This window comes from Vidua chalybeata, chromosome 3, assembly GCF_026979565.1.
Source record: "Vidua chalybeata isolate OUT-0048 chromosome 3, bVidCha1 merged haplotype, whole genome shotgun sequence".
NCBI classification, from domain to species: domain Eukaryota; kingdom Metazoa; phylum Chordata; class Aves; order Passeriformes; family Viduidae; genus Vidua; species Vidua chalybeata.
The window spans coordinates 15,679,415-15,694,222 of NC_071532.1; the positions used below are offsets into that span (position 1 = coordinate 15,679,415).

At 36.4% G+C, this 14,808-nt stretch overlaps 1 protein-coding gene across 20 annotated transcripts in view; it reads left to right on the forward strand.

The window, feature by feature from the left end:
- The window catches only part of SMYD3 (SET and MYND domain containing 3), a 375,697-nt gene that overhangs the window by 287,311 nt on the left and 73,578 nt on the right, over window positions 1-14,808 (forward strand). For all 20 annotated transcript variants that reach the window (XR_008429812.1, XM_053937663.1, XM_053937662.1 and 17 more), the window contains one exon: window positions 12,500-12,567. Coding sequence is in view for 19 of the 20 variants with exons in the window: in XM_053937663.1 (XP_053793638.1) it covers window positions 12,500-12,567 (68 nt within the window). In the remaining variant the exon portion in view is untranslated. The remainder of the gene's footprint in view (window positions 1-12,499; window positions 12,568-14,808) is intronic.

A 14,808-nucleotide genomic window follows, 5' to 3' on the forward strand; every position in this document is an offset into this window, starting at 1 on the left:
GAGGTAATAAAAGTGAAGCCTAAGGACTTCATTCATGTCAGAGCTTTGCCAGTGAAAAGGGGCACCTGTTTCCACTTCATCGAGGAGGTGGTGTTACTGACTGTCCATTGAAAAACAGCTGGACTCAGTCTGGAAAGACTGGCCCCAAAGGCTAGATCATGATTCTAACTTTCAAAATGTTTTGCATTTTTATTAGGATTAAAAACAAAAGAAAAAAACCACAAAAACTGCAAAAGACAAAACCAAACCAAAACTAGGGCAGTATTTGGTATGTGAAAGCTTGATTTTATATTCTTGTTATAAGACATAAAGGTTACAATTTTTACAATTTCACAGAGCTGATTTATATTTTAGATGAATGGCCAAATGTAACAAAGCATGTAAAATACTTTTAAAAGTGCATTTTAACTGTAAATTAAACAGGAATTGATGGAATGAATTACTCTTTTCTGCCATAACATGTAAACAAGAGAATTATTTCCACATTGGTGGAAAAAGGAATGACTGTATGTACTCTCATAACAAAAACTAAAAATGAAAACTTACCTAGTGTGATTTTTGTAATTTTTGTTTTAAAATCTTATTGTATCATGAAAGATTCCTTGGAGTGAAATGTCTTAGGTTTTGGAATTACTTTGTAGTTTTACCTTGTTCTATTCATGAAAGTATAACAATTTAAAGGTAAAATTTTCATATGCAGCTAAATCAGATGAGAGACAAGTTATAAATGAAAGGAAAATGTATTCTTAAATAATCGTAACCAAATACTCAGTTTTAAAGGTCTTCATTCATGATAGAACAATGTATTTTGACATCTAGGTTTTTGGCATGATGTTTGTGTAAAAAACAGTATGACCATTAGGAAGGGAGTCAGTGTCATAAACTGTAGGAGAAATGCAACAGTAGATTTGAATAATCTTGTGCCTCGTGGTTCATATTTTTGATCCAGTTTTGCGCTTTCTTTGGTTCTGTGATGATTACAAGAGAGTATTGTGGTGTAAATTTGGAGTTTTCGTTTGGAGGTGGGGCAAGGAATTTGCTAGGATCCACGAGTGTTACTGTGACCAAAAATTATTGTGTTCTTTGCTGTCACCCTGCATTTTGCCAGGTGTAATAGAAATGCCAGCTGCTCCTCATTGCTTGCTGAAATCACTATTTTCTTGTTTTGGGTAGATGTAAAGACCAGGTGTGCACAAAAGGGAGAAAAAAGCTTAAAGTAAGGACAATGAAAACTGTAGATAAGGATTTTCTGAGAGTGAATCTGTGTATCAGAAAAAAATAGAATGAAGCACTAGGAGAGTGTTGTGATTCAAAGGGCTATTTTGTAAATATTTTGTTAGTTTTGTAAATCCATAACAGCCCTCTCAGCCATCTTTCTCTGTTGGAATATATAACACAAGACCATTGCAATTTTCTCAGTGAATGGAGTGTATGTTGGGACTTTGAAATGCAGAGGTTGTGTTCTTAAAGTTTCTGATATCCTGAATCTAAATTATGAAGACTACTGACTTAACTTAAAAATTGTAACATAAAGGAATTGAATGAAGGCATCAGTTTTCCAGGGTACACACTGGTAATTACTTGCCTGGTCTTGCATGCATAAATGAGATTATACAACTTTTCCTGTAAAGAAACTTTGATACTTGTACATAACCAAAAGCATCACTTTCCCATGGAAAAATGTATTGTTATGGCAGTAAATGGCACTTTGTAAATGGCAATATATCATTTGAATCCTGGGAAAACACAACTATTTTTGATAAATGCAAAGCTTCTGTGCCTTTCAAGGTATCTCAAGCTAGGGGGAAAAATTGAAATGTTATTTTTAAAAATGTTTGCTCAACTTCCCAGTTACCATATTCAGGCTATCTAATAATATCACAAATACTGTATTGGTTTTTAAAAAAATGGATTTTTGTTTTATTATTTAATGTTAATATGAGAGTTTTGTAGTGAAGAGCTTGTGTTAGGAATTAAGCAAAACAAAGTTTGCAGACTGTCAGGGACTTGTTTTGTCTGAATTTTACAAAATTTTAATCTTGTAGATTTAGATTACTGAATTTCACTGCTCAGAGAAATTTTACTTCAAGTTCAATTTATGAACTTCCTTCCTATCTGATTGCTGTTTTGTGTAACTTATCTGGTGCCATTGAAGTCACTGCCAATTTGCATTAAAATAAGTGTAAATTTTGTGCTCTTGCTCTTGTTGCAAGCTTAAAAAAAATTTAAAAACCAAAAAAAAACAACCATGTGAAGTTTAGACAAAGATAAACAATTAGGGAGTAGATTATTTTGTTTCAAGCTCTTTTGTATAAAAGTATCTCCTTTATCAATTGATAGTTGCTAAAAGCATATTTCTGAGAAGTTGACAGATTCTGTTCCTGACTGTTAGATTTAGTTCTTCTTGTAGGGGTGGGAACAGCCCTGTTCATCACAGAAATGCTCTTAGGAGGTTTCTTTTCTGCTGAGTTTGTGGAAGGGCAAAGGTGAAGGAGCAGGGAGAAAATTCTTTTGCTAACACAAGTATTTCCTGTAGACAGCAATTACATACAGGTCTGTGAACTTTAGTTAGCTACCCACAAGCATTTGAACTGTGAGCTCAATGCAGTGTTTGTATAACCTTCCTTTATTTCCAAGATATCTAGTAGAGACTTTTTAAAATTAAATACTTTTTTCCCCCGTTACAAGTGAAAGATCAAATAATGCAATTATTTGACCATTTTCTCGCCAATTTACAGCCTGTATACCCTGAGAGAGTTCATTAATTAGAAAGAATACGTAGAAGTTCAGCTTTGTGACTTTTTCTGCAAGCTATGATTCTAGATGTGCTACTTTATATCTAGCAGTTTTACAGTGCTTTTGTCAACTTATTGCTAGATATTCTTTGACTCAGAGTTCTCTGAGCTTGATTTAGAGTAAATTGTTACATTTTCTCTGTGGCTCTTACTCAAATGGAGGTGTTGCTTAATGCTGCCTCTAAGTATTGTGTGGATTTTTCTTAAGTAGTAATAGTGTATATTAACAATGCAGAAAATCTGTATAATGGCTACATCTACTCTGGTACAGTGAAGAAAAACACTGTTTCAAAGGCAAATATATTCTATTCAGTTGTAGGTTGAACAGTATGCTGGGAAATTTCTGTTTTGTTGAGATAATGGCCTTCTGCTAAGGAATCCTGATGGATGGAGTGCTGTTTCTGGGTATTGGTTTTGGAGTACAGGCATTGTGGGTTCTGAAAGCCTTCTTCCCATGTAACCACCCAATATATGTACATGGTTCCTTCTCTTGGCATACATAGTAGTTGTTTTCTACTAACACCTTCAAAAGTAAAAAGGAATCCAAGCAAAATGTGAACAGGGTTTCCTGTGACTTGGTACCAACTATTCAGTCATTTCTGACTGGAGCAGGTTGGAGCATCCAGAGCCTTTCAAGCAAAATCCCTTGACCTGGCCTGAGAAATGCACCTCTGCAATGCTCTGATTTAGGTCCTGGGTGCCACATTCACGCTGTCGTCCAAAGGAGACCAGAACCACAGAGCAGGATTAGGGTTTTTTAGATTTACCTCATGTCACACATAGCATAAAATGCTAGCAAATTGTCTTTGGTATTGTCATTGACTTACTATGGTTTCTCATCAAATGGGATTGTCCAAGAATGTTGGGCTAGAACTGGGGGAATAAGAAAATGAGCAGCATCAACACAAAAGCCGTACTTCACTGTCACTGGACATGTATGTGCTGTGCTGGGACACGTCCAGTGTTATGAAATTCCAAAAACTGAATTATATCAACTGTTTCCTGATCATAGCATTGTTTGGAAAAAATGGCCCCAAAATAGAGGTATAAAAGAAATGCAGACTGGAAATCCTTGGGGAGCTGATCAGAGATATTAAGAATGCACACATTCTTTAGAAATCCAAGAACTCATTGAATACTGAGTGCTTGAGTTATACAGGCCTTAAATTTACTGCTTTAGCTTTAATTTGTTCTATGCATCACATCACATCTTTAAATTAAATACTGTTCTACTTCGTAATTACCTTGAGTTCATCTTATGTATTCTGGCTTATATATCCTGCTATTTTCTCAGGTGGGCATATTCACCCTTCTGTGCCAGTGCACATGTGTAGAGCACAGTCTTCCCTTTCAGTCAGGAAGAGGTTTTCTACTGTGGTTTGGATTAAACAATCTCTTCAGTGCCTTTAATAGGCCACTACTCTTTTCCCCCCAAAGACCTGTCATTAAGGCAATCAGCTTTTCAGAATTGAATACAGAGTGAGATTTTGTTTCACTGTTTTATTGTTTCCTGTTAAATTTCTAATTGCCTCCTGGACTTGATATAGTGGATGAATACCAGGTGGTACTCCACTCCTTTTTGCTGTTCCTGGGCAGGTCTAGCCTGCCTCAGACACATCACCTGCTAGGGCACAGTAGCACCAGTCATTGTATCTGACAGCACTCTTCATACACTGCCTGTGGAAGGAAGGTCTAAGAGAAAAAATGTACTCTGCAGGCATATGCTAACCAAATGTTCAAAATCTTTCAAAGGAGAATATTTTATTTAGGATATTTTACATTGGCATTTTAAAACAGCACATGCATTTGTCAAATGATGGTTTTACACAAAATTTAAATTACCTGCTCTCAGAAGATGTTTGGCTGCCAACTATCTGGAAGAACATAGTGTGTGATTCCTATTGTCATACTGATTTCCTACTGTCTTTAATGGGAAGAAAGGGGGTTATATCACTAAAGGTGATGGATGTACAAAAGGGCATGTCTGATGCACTGATTTTTAGTACTAGTAATGACACCCAGCTTTAATTGTAGCAATAGGCTGGAAAATAACTAAATCTAAGTAACTTAAAACTTGTTTTTTTCTTCATTGATATGATGAAAAGAACAATACTTATTCCTTTTGATAAAACTGCATGTCAAAAGAAAAACAATAGTAGCTTATCTATAGAGAAAAAGCATAGAAAAATTGAAGGAACTGGCAGTGGTATCAGTTTTCTTTTGGGCCTCAATGCACAACATTATAAGAGCCTGAAATTTTGTTTGGTTAATGCAAAACAGAGCAGGTTTGGGCTAGCCTGGCTTGTCGGTGATCATGGACACAGGCAGGTTTGTCAGTGTTGTATGCTCTGTATGGGGTTGCCATGTATTTCTTTTCACCAAAGTAAGGAAAAAAAAGTCTTAGGTTCAGTTCTAAAACTCCCCAGTCATCTCTGTTTTAGGTTGTAAGTCAAGTAGCAAAGTGAGACTAGTGCTGGTTCAAAAACCACATGCTGCATATAAAAAAAATTGAAAAAAAGTGTTTTTTTAATTTAAAAAAATTGTTTCCATGTTTCTAAATTAATCAAATCAAATGGGTTTTGTTGCCAATTTCACAAGAATTTTCAAAATCAAGATGTTTATTTAAATTTGTTTAAGTTTTTAAGATTTAAAAGTACTCATTTCAGGCCATTACATTTTGGAAGAGATGTTTCCTTTTTTCCTACCCCTTTTGAAATGTCTTTCAAACATTCTCAGCTTTTGTGCAGTCAGAAGTTTCCTGGTGGAAACAATTTTAAAGCAATGGCATGAAAAAAGTTTTCTCCAGATTTTTATAGTCCCCCTCATTCCCTATCCCCTCCCCTCAGTAGAAAAGATGTTGTTTTGCCATAGTTAAAGAGTGAGGGAGAGGAGAGGAGTACTATACTATAGGAGTAAATAGTACTTTATTCCACCCATATTCTTAGCTGAAGTTATGTAAAAGTAATTCACTAATGTTTTGATTCTGCCTATGTAATTTTCATACAAGCATCCATAGCTGAATCTCACCCTAATAATTCGTAGTAAGTCTAACTTTTTTTTTTAATATACCATTACAAAGCATTTAAACATCTATCCATAACAAAATAGGCAAGACAAACACAACGTCGGTTAATGACTCCTGGATGCCCATGAAGTTTGATCCCATTCATAAACAAGCAGTGCGTTTTCAATAAGTGGGCATGCAGTGGCTGTTGAAATCAAGTTAATAACTCTGCCCCATTTCTCAGGAGTGGAGTTACCAGTAGGAAAATGAGGATGAAGAGAAGGATGTCATGCTCCTACTCCACTCCAATTAATAATGCCAAATGCTGCAAGCGTACCGTAATATGATCCATTAGTGACTTTGCAGCTCCCACTCTCCCGTTCTGCTCCCGAAATAGATGCATTTCAGTTCTGTTCCAAGAAGCAGGAATAATAACATTTAGAGAGCTGGGTATAAGCTAAAATTTCCCCAAGGGGACCATAGACTTGCTGACTGTTGTCAGAGGAAAATTTGTGAAAAGGCTAAGACAGGTTGCACAGAACTTTAATGGGAGTACTGCAAAAATTCAAGATACTTAGTTGTACACTAAGAGTGCAATAATTTTACATTTCAAGCTTTACCTTTTCAAGTCTAGGTACCTAACTACATGATGCACATGTTTTTTTTTAAAAAAAACAAAGGTGCTCATAGCAAACATAACATTTGTCCTAGTAATGATGGCTTTGGAATTCTTAGTAATCAAATATATTTAGCTGCATAGCTAAATTTTTTTTTTTGAAAGATTGGAGAAGTATGTGTGGGATTAAGGAGAGAGGAGGTAATTTGCCATGACCTATTTTCATTCCATTTCAATCAAAATTGCACCACTTAGCTGAGTACTATAAAGGGATGCCTGAAGCACACTTGCACTAAATTATCTGTTAATGTCAGGGCAAATTTCTGGTCTCCTGTCTTGTAGGTGGTGACAGCCTATCTGCAAGGTATACCTGTTTTCTGCACACTCATCAGAAAACTTCATGTGCTAGGATAGCAAAAAAGGATTGAAATATTGTTAGTTGATGTGAAGAAAGATGTCCAAAGACTCAAGATGAAGAATTAAGAAAGCAATTGGAAATGCATGTCTTTGTTGTAAATAGCTCTGAAGTAATGGTAATCTTTAATTCAGCCAAAATGTTGATGCTTTAGCACAAGAGATTTATAGGAAGTCTTTGAAGTAAAATTAAATACTTGTGAATTCAGTCAAGGTGTGAAAAAAAATTTTCAAATTTCATGGTTTTACAGCATACTTTGGCTTCTGAGCAAATATCATAAAGAGTTGACTACTTGTGCCCTTTACTTAGTCTGAAAAGCTAAATAAGAAAACTTTCCCTAAGTTCTAATATATTTTGATTTCTGTCTGGAAGCATTTGGACAATACTCTTGGGCCCATGGTGTGATTCTTGGGGATCGTCCTGTGCAGGGCCAGGAGTTGGAGTCAATGATCCTTGTGGGTCACTTCCAGCTCAGCTTATTCTGTGATCAAAACACTGAAGAAGCTTCTTGTTTCCTCTTCACCTATTTTCTTCTTTCTGATGTCTCTTTCATCTCATTTTGTTTCTGTGGCTCTCATGGAAGCCGGTAAGTGTGTCCTGAGTTGAATGCAACATAGAATTGGATTCAAAGTTCCTGATATAGCAAAAACCTGTAAGCGTGTATATATAAGGCACAAAGGTCTAGTTTTCAAATGTGCCTCATTACAGGGCTCCTTTCAGTGCAGTGTTCAGGTAGCAGATGCCTTCCCATCGTGGACAGAGCTGCCATTTCAGAGTGAGAAGCTCTGTCTGAGTAGAAAGCCTGGATGTCCTGGACTGTAGGCACAAGCAGTTGAGTGTTGTACACTTAAAACAGGGGCTTAACAGGCCTGTCACTGCTGTGGCATTCTATGCATTACAGTTTAGCACTGTTGCTCTAGTGCTCTATGTGCCAAATGATGTCATTAGCAGATTTGAGATCTATCAACCATCTGTGCCTGTTATCTGTTCATCCTCGAGTGGGAAAGAGTTATCAGTGCAGAACTGTAGAGGGATGTGGTGGTTCTAGAAAGTCTCTGGGGTGTGCTTTGGTCATTTGAGGTAATGTGCCCCTCACATAGCATTTACTGCTCACCCCTTCCTCCTGGAAAAATGATTGAGTCTCTTGAGGAGTCTATTAACATAAGAACTCATTGCAATATCTTTTGCTAAATAGTTGGCCGTGACCAGTGATACCCAGGCAGCTTCGGTGTGAATGAGAAACTTAATAATCCACAAAAAGGCTCTTTTTAATATCTATTTTTAATTTACAATACACTGGGTTAATAAATTATGGGGGGAAAGTGTTCCTTATGGCTTTCTTCCTGATGGTGGATTAGAGTACACCAGCTGTAACACACCATTTACAGAGATGGCAGGAGTCATTGTATACCAGAGCTGAAAATTGTATTGACACTATCAGTGCAATATATCCTTTGGAAGTCCTTGGGAGGGTTCCTTACATGTGTTATAAGAGCTGCCTCACTGTGTTGCAGAAACAGGAACATGTGGAGACAAAATGATTGATTATTAGCCCTGGTGTTTGTAATTTGATCAGTGCAGCAAGTATTAGCCAATAATGATTTGTTTTCTTTCCCTTACACCCTTATTGATGTGTTTCATTGTCTGAGTGTCTGAAATTCCAAATCTGGAATGTCGTGCCATCAAGTCTTACTATGTTTTATTTAACCCAAAGGCAAATCCTCAGTATAAAGCTGTAGGAATGAGGTCTGAACTGAGAGCAAATTCAACTTGTTGTGTTGCAAAACTGAAGCCTCTGGACTCTGTCAAGTGCAAACACCAAAATAAATCATGACTGTCCACTAGACTGTGAGTCTGGCACTGACAGAGATTTCTCAGACAGTAGCTTTAGACATTTTAAGAACAGTGACCTCTTTACAGGGTAAATTTACAGAGTTTTCATTAGTCACTCAGAGAGGAAATCAAATTTAGCAGGTTGCAATAATTTTTGTTTGGTGATAAGGTATGCCTGAGAGTATTGGCCAGTCAGTAAAGTTGGTTTACTCATTGTGTGTTTGCCAGTCTAGGAGAGAGTTTGTCTTCTACTTGTGTTACCTTACTGGGTACAGCGTACATCTTTAAAATATGTACAGCCTCAAAAGAACAAATCTTTTTATTTAATTCAGTCAGTTTATATAATAGCATTGGTTGTTTCAAACAGCAGCTCACTTTAAATAACCTTGCAGGATTTATTGCCATAGAGGCAACTCAAACACTCAGAAGTGGTTCTATAAACTGTTAAGTTTATAGACTAGAGCTCTGTGGCCAAACAGGCTATGATGATTAACTTTGATTGCTCTAGAATATTTTGAAGTTTTGCATTTTGGAGGCTTGAAAAGTTTGTGACTCCCCCCTGAGAATTTTCACTTGGTTCTCATGCTGGGAGATGTATTTTTTCAGAAATTTTAGAAATAGCAAGGAATTTCTCTTTACACTTTGAAGTTCTGAAATATGTGGCAATTTTCTTTATTTGTGGGTATAACAAACTGTGAGTACTTGGTTTTTTTCTGTATGTGGATATGCTTTCTTAGTGCTTTGTAGCTGGATAGAGAGAAATTTTTAAAGGGTTCAGAAGAGACAAGCACAAATTAAATTACTGAGATAAATGATTCTGCAGGAGTGAAGACAACAAAAACCTGGTTGTAGTATAAGGAATAACGTGGGTCAGTTAAGGCAGAAAAAAGCACAAAATAACCATGAAACTTGAAAGAAATGCTGTGATACATCAGAAAATGTTTGTTTTGCCTTGTTTTTATGTGTTTGGCTTTTTTTTTTTTCCCTAGAAACAGAGTTAGTTAACTTCCAGTCCCAGTCGGCTTTGATCTGTAAACAATCTCCTCAGGAACAAGCAGCTTACTCATGCTCTCCTGCAGAAATGTTGGCTACACCAGATTTAGCTGTTTGATTTACATCTGTGAATTTTGGAAACTAGAAAAACTGACTTTTCTTTGGGTGTTCTCTAAAAAAAAATGCCGTCTTCATTTTGTTCCTTGGGAGTTGTGATCTACAACACCAACTCTTGTTTTGAAATCTCATTACTCCCCTTGATAGAACAGACCTTTAACTCAGACTTAAAACATCCCAGAAGTTTATGTAAATAGAAATGTTGAGGTGATTCAGTAGACTTTTAGAAACTTTGTAACAAATCTAAAAGAGAACAAAAAAACAACCATATAGTAACAGACTATGAATATTGCATATTTTATATAATTTTAGGCTGCTAGCTGTCTGTGGAGGATTGTCATTACTTCAGAATTTCTCAAACTGTAAATGGTGAAATCTTCCTCTTCTCCCCACCCTAATCTCAGTTCCTCTCTCTCCACTAGCTGAGCACAGAAAGCAGCCACGACTGGGGTTACTATTTGCAGTACACATTATTTGTGTGTCGCTTTTGGTTTTCTCCATTCCTGAGCTTAAAAGGGGGAAAAGATTGTCTTCTCGGGGGTTAAACAAACCTCAGAACACCTGACAGTTCCTTGCCTCTGGCAGAATTGTGCACTAAATTATACAGCTCAGAACTCATGGGACCAGTTGGGCTTCTGCCTGTGTTTGTGGATTAAATACATTTTTTGATTTGGCCCTGTATACTTTGGATTCCCAGTATTATATTTGAATCTGTAAATAATTAGAAACTAAATGGCATTTCACTGCCTCACTGGATATTGAGATGCACCTGTATACTGTAAAAATATCTGAGAGGTTAAAAAGTGCCTCACTACTTTTAAAAATAGCTCTTCATGTCTGAATCTCAGCATATTCATTCATCTCAAATTTTTCTTTGAATGTATCCTGGTATAAAAAACTGATGCATGTTTCAAAAAGGAAGAAGTAAAACTATTGTGAGTTCTGTGCATAAAACTTTTCACATAATGTAACATATAACTTTAATAGAAAATGATGAAACAGTCTCTATAACTCTATGGTGATCAAAATTCAATATTATTAATATAAATATGATAATAATAAGAGATTTGCAAGAAAGAGGAGTTCATTTGTTTCTAAGAGATGCTTGACATCTGCTACTTTATGATCTGTTAGAGAAAGCTAAGGCTCACAAAAGCTGGCTTTCTTTCTATTTTACCTGGAAGACATTATTTTTTTAGTAAATACCAAAATCAAGTCAATATTTTTAGAACCAGGATAATTGCTACTTGAAATGGACTAAGCTTTGCTCAGAAGTTGTTTGAGACTTTATACCCAATGTCAACAGGAAAGAAATAACTAAGATGTATGGTTTTGGTAATTGATAGGAAACATTTGAATGGGTTACATAAATAATAGACTAATCAAAGTATTGTTTAACGTTTTAAAAAAACACATGCCCTACTTCATGTGCATTTATTTAAATTAATGTTGTTGTCATAATTTATGAGAATTTTTGAAAGAGGATTTCATTTTCACCTTACAGTTAATGGCCTCATAAATAATAATTTGTCAATTTATAGGATAAGTTATACTATTAAATTGTTCAGCATACATCTTTAAAACATAGGTGTGCATTTACTGTTCTGGACAATTACTCTGTGAATAAAACTACAACTTTCAAATCTCATTTCCATGTCTGCCAAACCCTACTCTTAACTCATTTTCTGTTTTAATGAGAATTAATGATATTAATAATCCAGTGCTATGCAGAAGAGACCTGGGACTTTTCTTGTATATGCAGTGTCATGCAGTATTTTTCTAAAGAAGATAGTAATGCACCAATGATAACTGATCTAAAAAATTAATGTAAAAACTACCAAAACCAGCTCTTCCCCAAAAATCAAATACTTAAAAAATACATTCACAATCAAATTCTGTTTTTTCATTTAAGCACATGAAAGTTGTACTTGTTAATAATTTAATAAGTGTTGATATATCTTGAACACCAAGAAAGCTCAGTCTGATAGTTTGGGGTAGGACTAAATCTGTTTACAGGAATCTTCCATTTTTCCCCATTCTTTTCTAAAACCACTTTAATTTTGTATGATTGTATGAAGGAAGAATTTACAATCTGAATATTTGAAATTAAAGAAAAGGTTGTATTTCCCTTGGCTGGCAATTTGAACATGCTTTGTCGTCACATCTTCTACATGCAAACCAAAATACCCATAATGTGAAAGATAAATTATTGCACAGTTTTTGCATTTATTTGTGCCCATATCAGGTTGCCACAACCGAGGTTGCTATTTACTTCAAAACAGTCCCATATATATTCTTTGGGTTCCACTGCTACTCATTAAAAAGTGCTGTGAGAGCCTGGCATCAGCAGAGTCCCCACATGGAAAACAGCTACTCTTTTATCAGTAGTCATATCATCTGCTAGGTTGTTCCTAGGCTGAGCTTCTCATGCTCTGTGTAGGGTGGCTTTTTTCTTCTCCCTACAGGAAAGTAGGGCCCCTGCATGTGTTTAACCCCACATTTTTTCAGGATACTAATATTTCTGCTTTTAATTGACAGCAGTTTTACAGGAGAGTGTGTCCCAGATGTGATTGCTCTAAAATGAAAGAGCACTAGTGTTGGGCTTGAATGTTTCCCATCTAATTACCATTTGCCGCTTCGTTTTATTTTGGAAGGGTTTTTTCACTTGAGTATGGGGTTTCCAAATGATTCTGGTAATCCTGGATTTTTTTCCCTTGTTTTTACAGGTGACCTGTAACTGTTTCACCATCAGTAATGGAGAGATGCAGGATGTTGGTGTTGGCCTGTATCCCAGGTACTGTGGACACTGTTTCATTCACAGGCAAAATCTATGTCAGTTTTTTCTCCTTTTTTCCAAGGTAGTTGTAAGGACCATGAAAGCAGCAGGTAACATGTCTCAATGAGAAATTGGGAAATGGAAATAAATTAAAGAAGATTAAAAAAATACAATCTACTTGAAAGCATTCTTAATAGTCCTGATTACAGCATTAAAGCAGTTTAAATAGTATACATCTTTATATTTTATTTTTATGGAGGTGGTAGTCTTTCCAAGTAAGAGTAAATGCTGACATCAAGACTGTGCGACTGGGACTAGTAAGGGAAACCTGTTCAAAAATGCTTTAGAATACAGATATTTTGCAGCTGAGAGCCTTTGTAATTAGTAATTAAAAGATTGATATATTTATAAGTAAATTACCATAACAAAGAAACCAGTAAGGTGAAAAGATAGGTCCCTTAAGAGATAGAGTTAATATTTGAATTTCTTATTATTGTTTCTTATTTGTATTAGCAAAAAAGTGTATACCAATGAAGGTTTTATCTTCATAGAATTAGTAACCTGTAATCATAAATATGGAAAATTAGTATGTAGTTTAAAAGTATGTTTTACTGTCTAATTTTTTTGTTAATGCATGGTTGAATTATGTTTGTCAGTACCTCAATGGGCCTGTCATTGCTGTTTTTTTCCTTCTAATGTAATATGTAAGATTTAACTAAGGACACTTAATATCTTGGGTGTGCCTTATAGTAAAGATGAGGAAAAAGTAGTTAGGAGGACATGGGAATTAGTGTCATGAAAAGTGCAAAACAATCATTTGATTTCATAATGGAATGAAAACAATAATTGAGAAAAATGAAATATTATTTTTGAGCATTATTATTAGGGGAATGCTTGCTTTTGGTTGTAAAAAAGCCCTTAACTGTGAAGAAAGTATCTGTCTATGTTCAGTGATAATGCACTGCCAAGGGATGCCAGAGACTCTTTCCCAGGTCACTTCAGAGCAGTTTGAGTTTTGTTATAGCAACACAGCTGGGAAAATTGAGAACTTTAAATCTGTGGTTTACAAGTGCTGGGCAAATGTTCTTCCAGATGAATTCACATGCTTCCAGAGGAAATTGTCATCAAACCCACAAGTGTCTCCACGACGTGAGATTTAATTAAAAGTTCTTTATTAAGCCTTATTAAGAGGTTGTATATTGTTGTATGGCTTGATAGCTTCAGCATCACAATATATTTTAAAGTAGGTAAAATCCTATGGTCCTGCTATGCATCACGTTGTGAGCAGCTTTGAGAGTGTGCCCAGTGATCTCACAGTAAGTGTAATGGATACTCTCCCAGTGGGCTCTTGAGGAGATTAACCACAGATATTTTATTAGGCCAGAAGGGATACCAAAAGGGTCAGACCCCTGTTGATACCTCCTGCAAGAGTCAAAAAACTAAATAAACATGGTTTGGTGCAGGGCTCAGAGCCTTGGCAACATCCTCTATTTTACCAACAACAGTTGGGATTTTGAGTTGCTGAATCAGACAAGAACAAGGACAGAATATAAATACAGCCAGGAGATGGATAAACCAAAAATTCTTCTTCCAGGTTGATAATGCCAGAATTATTCTTTCAGTGGGTCATTCCCATAGGGAAAGAACCGTCAATCCCGTTTCTGCTACAGCAGAAATGTTTGCCTGGCAAAGTCAGTTGTTTCTCAGCTAAGGAGACTCGTGATTCAGAAGTATATAGCGCATGTTGTTAGCAGCCTCCTTCAGAGAGAGGGAATGGTGTGCTTGTGCAGTGTTTGTGCCTCTCGAGGGTGCCAGCAGTTCCCTAATGAGCTGTGCTGCCCCAGCTGTCACATGCCACAAGAACAGAGGCTGGGTCAAAATATGCATGAAAACAGAGGCAATGGCCATGTTTCTTCTTTCAACTCTCTACACCAACTTCTTTGGGACATAGTATATTCCAGTTTCTCCTGATATGAAATACTTGTTGAGTGTTGGCCCCTTTGAGCTGTGCTTGCAATGACAGTCAGGTAATCGATAAGGTTAGTGCCCTGAAAGTGAGCAGAAGCAGCAGAAATATAGCTCAGACCCTCCTGCTCTGAACTGTCAAGGTAACAAGGTTACCTTGTTCCCCACTTGCCCAGGGCCCTGAATCAGGGCTCTCGGAGAGGCAATGGGAGGCCATTGCCTTCCTCCTGCCCTGAGTACTAAAAAGGCAGAAACATTTGAAGAGATCCCGGCATGGCTCCTATTACCAGTGAA